At 47.0% G+C, this 11833-nt stretch overlaps 1 protein-coding gene across 1 annotated transcript in view; it reads left to right on the forward strand.

Annotated features, from left to right (window-relative positions):
• Positions 1–6752: 6752 nt before the first annotated feature.
• LOC128730724 (metastasis-associated protein MTA1) overlaps positions 6753–11833 on the forward strand; it is a 32543-nt gene continuing 27462 nt past the window's right edge. Inside the window, exon 1 of the mRNA XM_053823803.1 lies at positions 6753–7443. Within this exon, the coding sequence (XP_053679778.1) occupies positions 7416–7443 (28 nt within the window). The 5' untranslated portion in view covers positions 6753–7415. The remainder of the gene's footprint in view (positions 7444–11833) is intronic.

An 11833-nucleotide genomic window follows, 5' to 3' on the forward strand; every position in this document is an offset into this window, starting at 1 on the left:
AATTGCAAACAACCGCAGGGGACAGGAGAAGATATGGCGAGGCCATCGTCACTGTTCGGTTGGGGTTTTGGCAATCGGTTTCATTAAATGGGTTTACGCTATGGCCACCGTATGGTGTTTTGTGGGCTTTCGATGTAGATTACTGTTATGATGTTTCGGACTGATAGGACTTGTGAGAACTGGCCTGCGCGATAACGGGCGCACAAGCAAAGCTTAATGTATGGTATAAGAAAGTGAAGTCGACAAGATGCATAAACACTGTGTGAAACTAGAACACGTAACATAAAACAGCAGAACACGGGCAGGTGTTTACGCGTTATGATTACTAACTAACTTATAAGACCAAGCGGAACGGGTGGCAGATGGAACAAAAGAAACCAACAAAGCAGAAAACTGAAAGATTTCCTTTTTTGTATAAAGCTATTATATTGATCTAAAAATCTATACCTATACATATACTTGTAATAGATTGTCATGTATACATATATACATATATTATGACTATTATTATTAATATTATTGGTAATATTATTCTTTATTTATAAGAAGTCAGATAACTTTATGTATTTCGATCAAACGAGCTGCAAGACAAAGCTGTAACAAGAGTTGAGATGGTTGGAGCATGGAAGTAGCGAAACGTGACCAAGTTCATTATGAAGTGTGAAAAGTATGAGCAGATGTGTACATGAAAGGCACGCAGAATTCCGATCAACAATCTGCAGTAGAACAACGAACAAAAGCTACACGTGTCGATACACATAGACTCATGAAAGGCAAGATCTGCTCAAATTGCTAAGGATAGCTGCTAAAGATCAGGGCTCTTGCGATCAACAACAGCGGCGAGACACGTTGCTATATGATAGGCAAACAAACAAAAAAGAAACTGTAATGCATCAAGATATTAGCTTCAATCATCGCGCGAAAATTCACTGATTTCATTTCATTTCGTACACGAGTAACGTGCAAAATAGATACCAAAAACATAAAAATGAAAATAGAGAATGCACGATCATGGATAAAATTCAAAGACACTTCCATGCAGGTATAGTTAGCTCGCAAAAGAGATTTTGTTGTTGTTGCAAAACCATATCTTACAAGTATTTGCATAAATTCCATAAATTAGACGACAAAGCGACGATTGGGAAACGCACCCGGTTTGTCGTCTCGACTTAGAACATCCGCTAGTCCAGTGAACTTTATATTTTTGTCGTTGCGTCTTTACCTCCCACTGCGGTCATATACTCGAAGCTCATTCTTACTTATTTTCGGCGATGTATTGAAGCCCTTATTACGCAACGCTGTGGTTTTATTAAGGTCCCGTTCCAAACAGTAAACGATGGGAGAGCAGCACCGTGAGTCATGGATGCTTATATACTGCCCACTTGATGGAGAGCTTCCCAAAATGCCCATGTTCACCGCCAGTGGCAAACTTACCGTGGGTCATCCCTGTCAATGACTCCCGAGGGGACGTACAGAAGCATGTAAAGACAAATGACACTGAAAGGAACTGTAAGATTTCATTAGGATTTGCGTTTTTTTTTAAATTAGAACTTTTTTTTGTTTCTTGCTCCTAAGTTATTTGTCGCGTTTAGCTAATGGAGAAGCTCAACCATTTCTATGCTGAAGTGCGTTGCATTGTTATTAAGTCATTGATTTCGGTTTCCTTTTTCCGTCTGTTTTGCACGTCAAGCAAGCTTGCACCTGAGCGGGCAATCGTCTGGGCGTTTGCCTTCGCAGGTTGTAATTGCGGGTTGTTGGCAAATTACTCAGCATTTTAGCAGAAAAGGAGACAGAGGTCTTTGGCGGAAATGTGTGTGCGTGTGTAAAAGCGGCAAGGTTTTGTTTTTAATTAAGCACTGAAACTGTGTAGCTGTACAGTATTTCATTTTTCCTTATATTTTATGTATTTTCGGAATAAGTAAATTGCTATTATCATCAAGTGACTATGGAAAAGAGATAAAATAAAATCTAAACTGAAGAATTGTACGTTGCGTTGGTAGCTGTCTGTATTATTGAGATTTGTATTGGGAAGTTAACTCTTTATCTTCAACGTCCAAGAATAGAACGCATCTTCTACAACCGAAATCATCTACATCATTCAAAAGGAACGAATATGTATGTAATTGCTGTGTTCTATTGCACATTCCTACCCCCCGGGCAGGTATGAAGTATTTTTTTTTATTTCAGGGTGGTTTGTGTTATCATTTTTCTGATATAATTATCACGATGTCGACCACTGATTTCACAGTTGATTAATAATAAGCTAATTTACTATAAGCTACCAAACATGTGCAAAAATCTGTAGCAAAATAAAGAAAAAGAAATCGTCTGACCGGGCGGCTTTTCCTTGACAGCTCGAAGCGTTTCCAGTATTGTCATTAGCCGTGCGAGCAGTCGCCGGTAACGCTTAAATCTGTCGTAGTCGAATATTTCACGATTATTATCCAATGTACAGCACCTGAATCCCACGAAAGTTAAGCTGTCTCAAATTAGCATGGTTTCAAGAAGTTCACGAAGAAACCGTCGTAAATCGTATCGTTGATTTTGAGCACGGCCTAAGCCCGTTTGACAGCTGGCCGTCGCGACACCTGCCGGACGACAGCCGTCAACGGGGGCCGTGCGCGAGAGCGAGACAGCACGCGGCCAAGCGAGCGGAGCAGCGCATACATCCCGTCAGAAGAAGCAAAATGGCGGAGCTTGGAAAAAGCGAACGACGCGTCCTGCCGTGCGTGCTGCGGAAAAACAATTAGAAGTACGCGGGGATTTTAGTCTGGCGAGCGTGTGGCGGTGCACGAATCCCGTGTGGCAGCAGGCAGCACCGACCGTCCGCGGTGGCATTGGCATTGGCAAAAGCGGTGGCTAGCGACCTGCGTGCGTGTGTGCGGACGCGGGTGTGTGAAAAATTTCGTGCCCGGTTCTTTTCGGTTTTTTTTGTGTGTGTGTTTCTTCCGCTTGGTGTACGGTTTTTTTTCTTCCAACCATCCGCTCCGTGGTTTAATCCGTGGTGCTTAACTTTTCACGCTGCGGCTTTCCGGTGGTGATGGTGGCGAATGCGGCCGGCTCGTATCACCGCGCTGGGGGACAGTGTGTGTCTGATTGCGTGTGCGTGTGCGAGTGTGTGCCGGAAGTGTCCGGAATTCGGAAACCGTGCCGTTGTAGCGTTGGCCAAGCGCGATGAGACGTCGGCCACAGTGCGGAAGCACAGCAGCGGAACGGGTTAGGAATGATGGCGGCACTGGTGCATGGGAGCCCGTGGACCCGTTGGGGGGAAGGGGAGGGGGAGACGCTTTCGCTACGGTTGAGCGGGGAGGAAATGGTCATCACCACCTCCAACGCAGCGCGTTTATCACGAACGCAGGAGACGTGGGGTTTCATCCAACATCGCCATCGGCCCCCTCAGCCTCGAAGTGACAAAGGGGAAAGAAGAAAGAAAGAATGAAGAAAACAACGCGAGCAACGGTGGTCCTCGCGTTCGATGAGACTTTTCTGGTGCTTTTCTTTCGTGCGACCCCCCCCACCACCGTCTCCCCATCCACCATGTGTCTCCCCTTGTTGGCGGCCACCCGATGGCTCGTGTTCGTTGGCCCCGTTCATTGACAGCGAAATGTGGCTGGTGTGTGCGCGCGTTCGCGTGTGTATGTGTGTGTGTGTACGTGTGGCTGTGCGAAGCGATAGCGCAATAATGGGTTGGAGGGAAATTTGCGAATTTTCTTAGCATAATATCAACCTCTCCTTCCCGGTGCGCATCGGTTTTTGGATGGGATGGTGTGCGCGGGCGGGATGCGGATGAAACCGGATGTGACACGAGGAAAAGGGGGTAATGAGAGCGCGAAGGTTCTGCATTACCGCGCGGGTATCGGTTGACGTTGGGAGTTGTAGATTAGGGTTTTTTTTGTTTTGTAACCCATTCCCTGAAGCTCTCGGAACGTCGGTGTAAAGATGAGCAGCAAAAAAAAAGGCCCCCGATTTCAGCGTTGGCCCTGGAAGGGCAAGTGCATGCGTATGTACGCACGTTTCACAAGCCCATCGGAGGGAATCAGGAAGCGACTGGAACTGCTCTCGACGTACGCAAACGGACGGAGAAAGCAGACTTGATGGAGTGGGAAACGAAACGATTACCCCGGTGGTGGTGGGCTTCGTTCCCTGGACAAGGGCGGCGAAAGGGCCAACAAAGCGTAGCCCCAGAAAGTGCAGTACACACGTACGAATACACACTCACAAACACGCGCGCGTGCAATAAGGAAGAAGAGAAAAAGTAGAGAAAAAAAAACAACCCTTATCGCGGTGCTCTCTCCGCGGACACACTGCATTCCCGCTTCACTGCCATTCGCTTTTTTTTTCATTAACCGAAGCAGGCTCCTTTCGAAGCAGTTTGCTTGCACGCGCACAAACACACATACAGAGAGAGGCGTGCGCTCTCGCGGTACTTCACGCATGAAGGACCCCCCAATAGTGCAGTTGGTTGGTGGGGGTTGGTGCGAAAACTGTCGCGATGAAATGGTGCGTCTCGACGACACCACATCACTTGGTGATATGCGTGTGTGTGTGTGTGTGTGTGTGTGTAGGTGTGCCACGGGTGGGGGGACGCGACGGAGCACCCGAACTCGGCAGAGATAAGCCTAACGCGCGCGCACATGGATTTAGCTTGACACACGGACACGTCTGCGATGATGATAGACGGGACGCGGTTGGGGTGTGTTGGTAGAACAATAACGCATCGTGCATTTCTTTAGCCACATGTTTTATGTGTGTATTTTTATTTTCGAAGGTCCCTTTGGTGCAACATACGTCGGCTGATTGATTGTTCCAGTTATCCCAGACTATTTCAGGCTTTGCGATTGAAACAATCCTTTGGGGTTGCCTACCGCGAGCTTCCTCTCTCTCTCTCTCTCTCTCTCTCTCTCTCTCTCTCTTTCTCTCTCGTGCACACGTGTTTGTGTGTCCTGGCACGGAAGGGTTAACGTTCGGACAATGGAAGGAGGCAGCCGATTATGTGCCGCTATGTTTGGGAAGATAAGGGGGAAGAATGCAAACGTAGGAAGAGACAATCGTCTGGCCAGAGCACCCGGAAAATCGTCGGATGGAGGGTTGAATCTCACGGGTGGATGGTTTCCGGAATAACACCACAAAACTCGTAACGTCGTGTAACGCAACACATTCCTTCCATGCCGTTTTGTTGGTGCGTGGTATCGGTCATCCGAGCAGGCCATGGAGCGTTTAGCGATTATTAGCTGTTTTGTTGGCGTAACGGAAACGTAACGCTTTGCGCTTTTTGAGAGTTCGATCGAAACCAATACTGGCGATCGTACATTTTGCCGTACTTTTAATGTGATTCCCGGGGCATGGGGTTGAACGGGACAGGGCATGTGCTTAAACACGGCAAGTTTTCCGTTGCTGGCGATTTGTTCGTACACCTTTTCCCACTGCGATTAACTTACCGAGTCAGCCGGCTAGGGGGAAAGAGAATAGTACGGAAAATCACGCAACGCAGCAATAATGTGCTCCACTTTGGTAGGTTTGTTTTTTTTTCTTTGGGTTTCGTTCACTCGCCCCCCTCGTCCACTGTCCACTGGGTTGGGTTGGGTTGTACCTTGGCCCCGGGCCGGAAAACGATAAACGGTACAGAAGGGAATAAAGGCGACCGATCGACGTCGCGCGTGTGAAGGCGCGAAAGAGAAGAATCAAGCGGGAAAACGATCGACGACGCGGTTTTCTCGCGTGCGTGTGTGTGTGTGTGTTTTTTTTGCGCAACAAGAGAAAGGTTCGATGTAGCAATAGAGCTAAGCGGACACCAGACAACACCACCGTGGCAGTTGTGCGTTGCTCGTGCGAAAAGAAGACAATTAAAGAGTACGCAATGTTGATGGTGGGAACAATACACCGAACGAGCGAATTTTGGGAAACTGTAATCATGCTCGTTTGCGCAATTGAATGTTATTGAAAATTATAGATATGTAAAGAAAAGAGAAAAAAAAACACCACAGCACCAAATGATCAAACCAACGGAGGAGCGTGATATGATTGGGAAAGTGCCTCAAAAACACACACACGCTTGCAATGTAATCTGTAGCCAATCAATTTCCCACATTGCAGCACCTTTCGCCTGCCCTTCCAGTGCGTATGACTGACACCGGAACCAGGAAGCATCGGTCGGATCCGCTGAGCTGAAGACAGAACGCTGCGCAGTGGTGTGTTTCTAGTGCAAGGCCAAGGCAGCAGAGTGTATGCGGTTACCGGTGGCGGAAAGCAAAACGGTTTTTCGGTTTGCCAATTACTGTCGAGTTGCTGCTGTCAACCACCGGCAGCGAAGGCAAACGGCGAGACACCACCCACAACGAGGTGTTGCCGGTTGAACCATCGCGAAGAAGACCGCAACACTAGCGCGCGCAGCATAAGAAAAGCCAAAAAGAAAAAAAAGAAAGCACCGCTGGACGAGAAGAAAGTGCACGGTGGTGCTCTCGTGTAGTGTGTGTGTGTGTGTCACGAAAACGCGCGCCTGTGGCTGTGCATGTGTGTGTGTTTGTGTTTTTTTCCTCATTATTCCATTCCCGTATCTTTTCGAGGCGCGTGTCGTTGGCTTACATTAGCTGCTTATGCTGCGACGGTAACGCCACCAGGTGGCGCCATTTTGTGGGTTCACTAGAGGCTGTCAAATAAGCAGGTTTCCCCCGTGGGAAGGAGCAGATCCTAGTATAACCGCTTAGTGTGCTGGCGGCTTCCACAGTGTGTGTGTGTGTGTGTGTATATGTGTTTGTGTTTGTACCGATAAGGGCCGATGTTTGTGTGACCGGCGCGTTTGTGTGTGTTTTTCGGTGTGAAGTTGATGTGCGCAGCCAGGCCACTGTTTGTGGTGGGTTTGGGCGAGAAAGGTGCGTTGTTTATGTGCACCACTAGTGCAACTGGCCGAGCAGCGCAAGCGAGAGTGCCACGAAAGAGCGAGAAAGAGGGATGCTAAAGTTCCAGCTTGCCGAACTTGCGGTGCGATTTCTCGTGCGTAGTGTTGGTGCTTGATCCAGTTTTGTTCCGTTCTCTTCGCGATCCGTAAAACGTGTGTTGTACGCCGGACAAGTCTTTGGCAAGAGGAGAAAAGAAGAGTTGATAAAAAAAAACCGGGAAGTTGATAACGAACCGGGACGTGCCGACGCAGCTAGCGGCGTGGGTGAGTGGTACAGCGAAAGTGCAAAGTGTGTGCGTGTGTGTGCTGGTGTGCGTGTGGCGCCTAAGTGTGAGATAAGAAAGTTCTCGCTCGCGGTGGGAAAAACGCTCTACCTACCCCCCACACCTTCAAGCGAAGACGGAGAGGAGGACAATTTTTCCAGCCACCGAAGACTAGACGCGTGGCCGCACGATTGTCTACATTCAGGGGCTGCCCGGGTGCTTTCGAAAGAGACAGCAACACAAACAACAGCAGCACTATGACAACCAACATGTACCGGGTCGGAGGTAAGCAAATGGTGGAAGAAACTGTGTTGTTATCCTAGGGACTGAATGGGGAAATTTGGAACGATATGGGTACGCACAAGGAAGGCGAGTGTGTGTGTGTCGAACACAGCAAGCCATGAGCCTTGAGGGCGTTATGTCAAAGTGGACGAAAATTTGTTTGGTCTCGTGAGGAAGGAAGATACTACTCCGAAGAGCCTAAGATTGAATGGATGATGGAGGAGTTAGGAGAATTTAGTTTTAGACTTTGTTGAAACGCGACAATGTCTACTACTTGGTGTCTGAGATATATTTTGAAAGGTTTTAAACTTCACCCAGCTGTTTAGCCACATGTTTCTTAGATGTATTCATGCAGTAGATTGTTTAATCCTGTGATGGTAGATCTAACGAATAAGAATGATGAGAACTGTATTTAGTAAAAGTTTGGAATTTCACCACTCTTTTTGTGTTGAACACTTATTGTTAGAGTTCGATACAGTTTGTAGACCCCAAATGAAGGATCCAGAAGCGCGTCCAAAACCTGCATCGGATTCACAGTGCACTGTTGCACTAGAATTGGGGGTTTACCTTGTAAACGTAAGGTTCCAATTTAATAGTTGTATTTCATCAAACACAAAAAGGGCTCGTCACGTTCGTTATAATGGCACCCGAAGACTCAACTCGCGGAACTTTTTTATTCCGTTACTAAGAGCAGAAAAGTGGAAGTTGAGGATAAAATCAGTTTGCCAAAAAGGATCGAAGTAGATCCTTGACATAACATGACAGTAAATCATGAGTGGTTCACAGGACTAGCGCATTGAATTCTCTATCCAGAAACCTAATGATGGAAACATCACGAGGAGTTGCATGCAACGAATGCTAACGGCGGGTAGACCCTTAAAATATCCTTCAGCAGACAATTTCGTCCCAGCGCGCGTCCGTGATTGTCTGTCAAGGGTCGGTTGAATTGCATTTTGTTTTCTTTTTCTCATCTTCTTTTCGGCATTCGTTTGCATCCGCTGCATCGAGGATCAATCGCTGTTGCCGTTCGATCACAGGCAGACAAAGGAAGACGTGCCTAAAATAGAACTCCTTCTCACTTCACGAAATATTTGCCCTGGTTGCTGCGTGCGTGTACGTGGCTGTCAAGCCAGACCGTTCCCGATTTGTCACAAAAAGCTGCTATGTGCAAATTGCGTGACGACGGGTGACGAGCTAGACGGCTCCGATTCGAATATTGGATTCGTTGACTCTCCGCGAATGGATGGTTTTAAAAATAAGCCAGCCACGATCGTTTAATTTCAAGCGGGCAAGGAGCGTAACCCCCATGTGAAAAATCTCCGTCTCCTGATCTTCGAAAATCTCCATCCTGACGATAAGAAGTACCGACGATGGAGCGCTATTTGGCTTAAACTTCTGCCCCTGAACCTCGAGTGGGAAGAGAAATTATAGAAAGCAAATACGAGCTGGTAATTCGTGCTCGTTCTTGATCATCCATTCGATCACCGAGGCTCGATGGACGTGAAGCACGATGTAGAGCATCATTAGAGCCCTAAAATTGACGATCATTTCCCATTTTGCCCTTCTAGTCGTTACCCGCGATTATTTGGGCGGACGTGGCATTAGCTCTTAGATGCTGGAAAATGGGCAATTCGGTATACGGTTGGATTTGAGCCACCATTACGCCGGGAAACCCTCGGGGCCGAAGCTTGAAGCTCCCCGAACCAACTTGCCATGAGATCAGAGAACTGTTACCGATCGTTATTCTAAACTTGCTTCCCCCTTCTTTTTTCGAAAAGGTGCTCGAAACGAAAGAAGAAGAACCTTTGCCGCGAAAGTGACCACGTTCGTTGCGTACCCGCGTGCTCTTCCCTTCTCTTCGTTCCCCCGAAATTTAGTCGTTTCCTTTACAGGTCTCCTTCGTTGCCGCTTGACTGCGTGGCCTACAAGGAATGGAGAGACATACCCTACTCTACAGGTTCACGCTTTTTTTTCCTTCTTCCTTCACTTCGTTTGGTGACGGGGGGTTTGGGTGGTTGTGAGGTGGAACACCACCTCTCGCACCCATCCCGGTGGGAATGATGAAGAGGAAGAAAAAAAGGAGGTAGCGCCGCGCTTCGTCGCCATTGGCCACCCGTTTCATTCTGTGTTTGCTTTCCACATCTTGCTCTCTTTTTTTTTTTGTTTTTTGGGTTTTAGTTGCTTCCTTTCCCGATTTTGCACGTCTTCGCCGCGTTGGATTAGTCCGCGTTTGGGATGTACGCTTTTCGGTTTATCTATTTTTCTTTCTTCTTCTTCTTCTTCGCTCGCTGCTGGTTCTTCGTCTGGGGATCGGTCGGGTGTCTTTTCCTGCGTGACTTGCTTGCTGCCCTGTTCCCATTCGGTTCAGGGTCAACAACTTTCCAACACTGATTTCGATATGAAAATGTAAGCGGCCCGGGCGGGCTACGATGGAGCGAGAGAAGTAGATAAAAAGAGACAGAGAGAGAGAGAGGGAGAGAGAGGGAGAGCGATAGATGCAAAGAAAAAGACTCCAGGAAACGGCGAAAGAAAATGAATGGAAGCGAGATAGTGAGAAGCAGGATAGATGAATGTTAATCTTGGCGCTAGGGATTTTATTCATTTTTTTATATTTTTAATAGCGAATTCTATGACAACATTGGCGAAATAGATATGGTAGATTTATGGTCGATTAAGCTTTAATAGATTTTTGTGTTTGTTGGTTTTTAATAGATATCTTCATAGTTCACCAAAGCACAATGTGTTTAGCCAAACCTTAATGAAGGTGCAGAGATGTGTATCAATGCGTTATTGGTTATTGGACTATGTTGATTTTACTTATTTATATTGGATGAAAAAAAACACACGCACGCTGGAATCATACGGTGGGAAAATTATTTCCATCAACCGGCTAGCGCTCAAAGTTCCGTACAGAGTCAAATTTGTTTTCCTCACGCTTCCCCTGAACACTCGGTCGAGCCCGAAAGATAAGATAGGTGTAATTTTGGCCCGTAACTGAGCGATCATTAGCGGTATGGCGAGTTCATCGCCCCATCGCCGCCGTGCAGGGCTTTTTCTTTAATCTTGTTTTTATTATCTTCTCCGTGGCAAGCATCCGTGATTTAATTTTCGAAACCACCGATCCACCGGACTTTGGAAGCTGGCGTGATAGGCGTGAGAAAGACCCCTTTAAATAGGTGGGCTCCCAAACTACACCACTAGCGTCTAGGAACATAAAGAATCCTTGCGAATCTCCTCACTGCGAGGAAGTCAGATTGATCTCACTCGTCTTGTGTCTAGAGTTAAAACACATTTAGCTTCCTTTTCCGCTCATTGTTTCGAAGGTTTTAATGGGCGCATATTTATCAAATCGCCAATTTCTCGCCGGGGTCCCTAATTTTTCCTGTACGGTCAACGTCGTAACATTTCCCCACAGCACGGCGGCTGCTGAAATGACCGAACGCCGAGGGTCTAAACGTTTGTTTGTAGAGTCTGTAGAGGCGATCGCAAGGCGTATTACGCAACCTGATTCACCCCCGTACACATGTGTCTCTCCACCCTGTATACACTTCTCCGCAAGTCGTGCGATTTACGCTATTTGACTTTCGCAAAACTGGTCTTCTTTTTTGCGTGGCGTTTATTTTGCACAGCATTTGCCACCACACCGTGGCGGCCCGTGGTAATGGTGGCTGATTTTTAGGCTTTTCTTGTTTGCGTCATCGGGTTTTGGAGCGGTGTTCGAAACGGACGATGGAACAGCAACTCCCCTCCTATCCCCATTGCTTCTAAAGTACCGCTTTTCACTGCGTGGAAAGGGCGAAACAGTACGCCAAAGGGGGGAGGGGGGTGGATGGGTGTTGGGGGTTGAAGTGTGAGGTGGGAGGGTGGGCGGACGGGTTAGCATTAGGCTCGTTTTTGTGTGTGTGTGTGTGTGTGTGTGTGTGTGCTCCTTTTCGCCCTGCCACTGTCGAGTTCGATGTTCTATTTTCCGCTTGCGGTCGATCAGATTTATGCTGTCTTTGCGCAAAAGTTTGTTTTTTTTTCTTCATTTTTCTATGTGCATGTACTTTTGTTTTGTTTTAATGCGAGTAGCTATTTCAATGCGCTCATTTCATTTCCGAACGGGCAATGTTCGCTTACGGAAGGCGTGTGATAGCTTTTGTTGAAAAGGTATCATTCGCACCAGAGACAGGTGACCATAAAATTAAATGTATATGTATTTTCGAAGAAACAGATTGGGGCCATTCTTTCCGGAATCCTCGGAATGCTTTTTTTTTAAACCGCATGTTAAAAGTTCAAATATGAATGAGCTCGATGGAGGATAATGGGGAAGGAAACAAATGAAAAAAAATTAGTGCGGAAATAATGTTTCTAAACGATTCTTTTCATAATACTAACGTGTTTTAATTAGCGA

The sequence above is a fragment of the Anopheles nili genome, chromosome 2 (assembly GCF_943737925.1).
Source record: "Anopheles nili chromosome 2, idAnoNiliSN_F5_01, whole genome shotgun sequence".
NCBI lineage: Eukaryota > Metazoa > Arthropoda > Insecta > Diptera > Culicidae > Anopheles > Anopheles nili.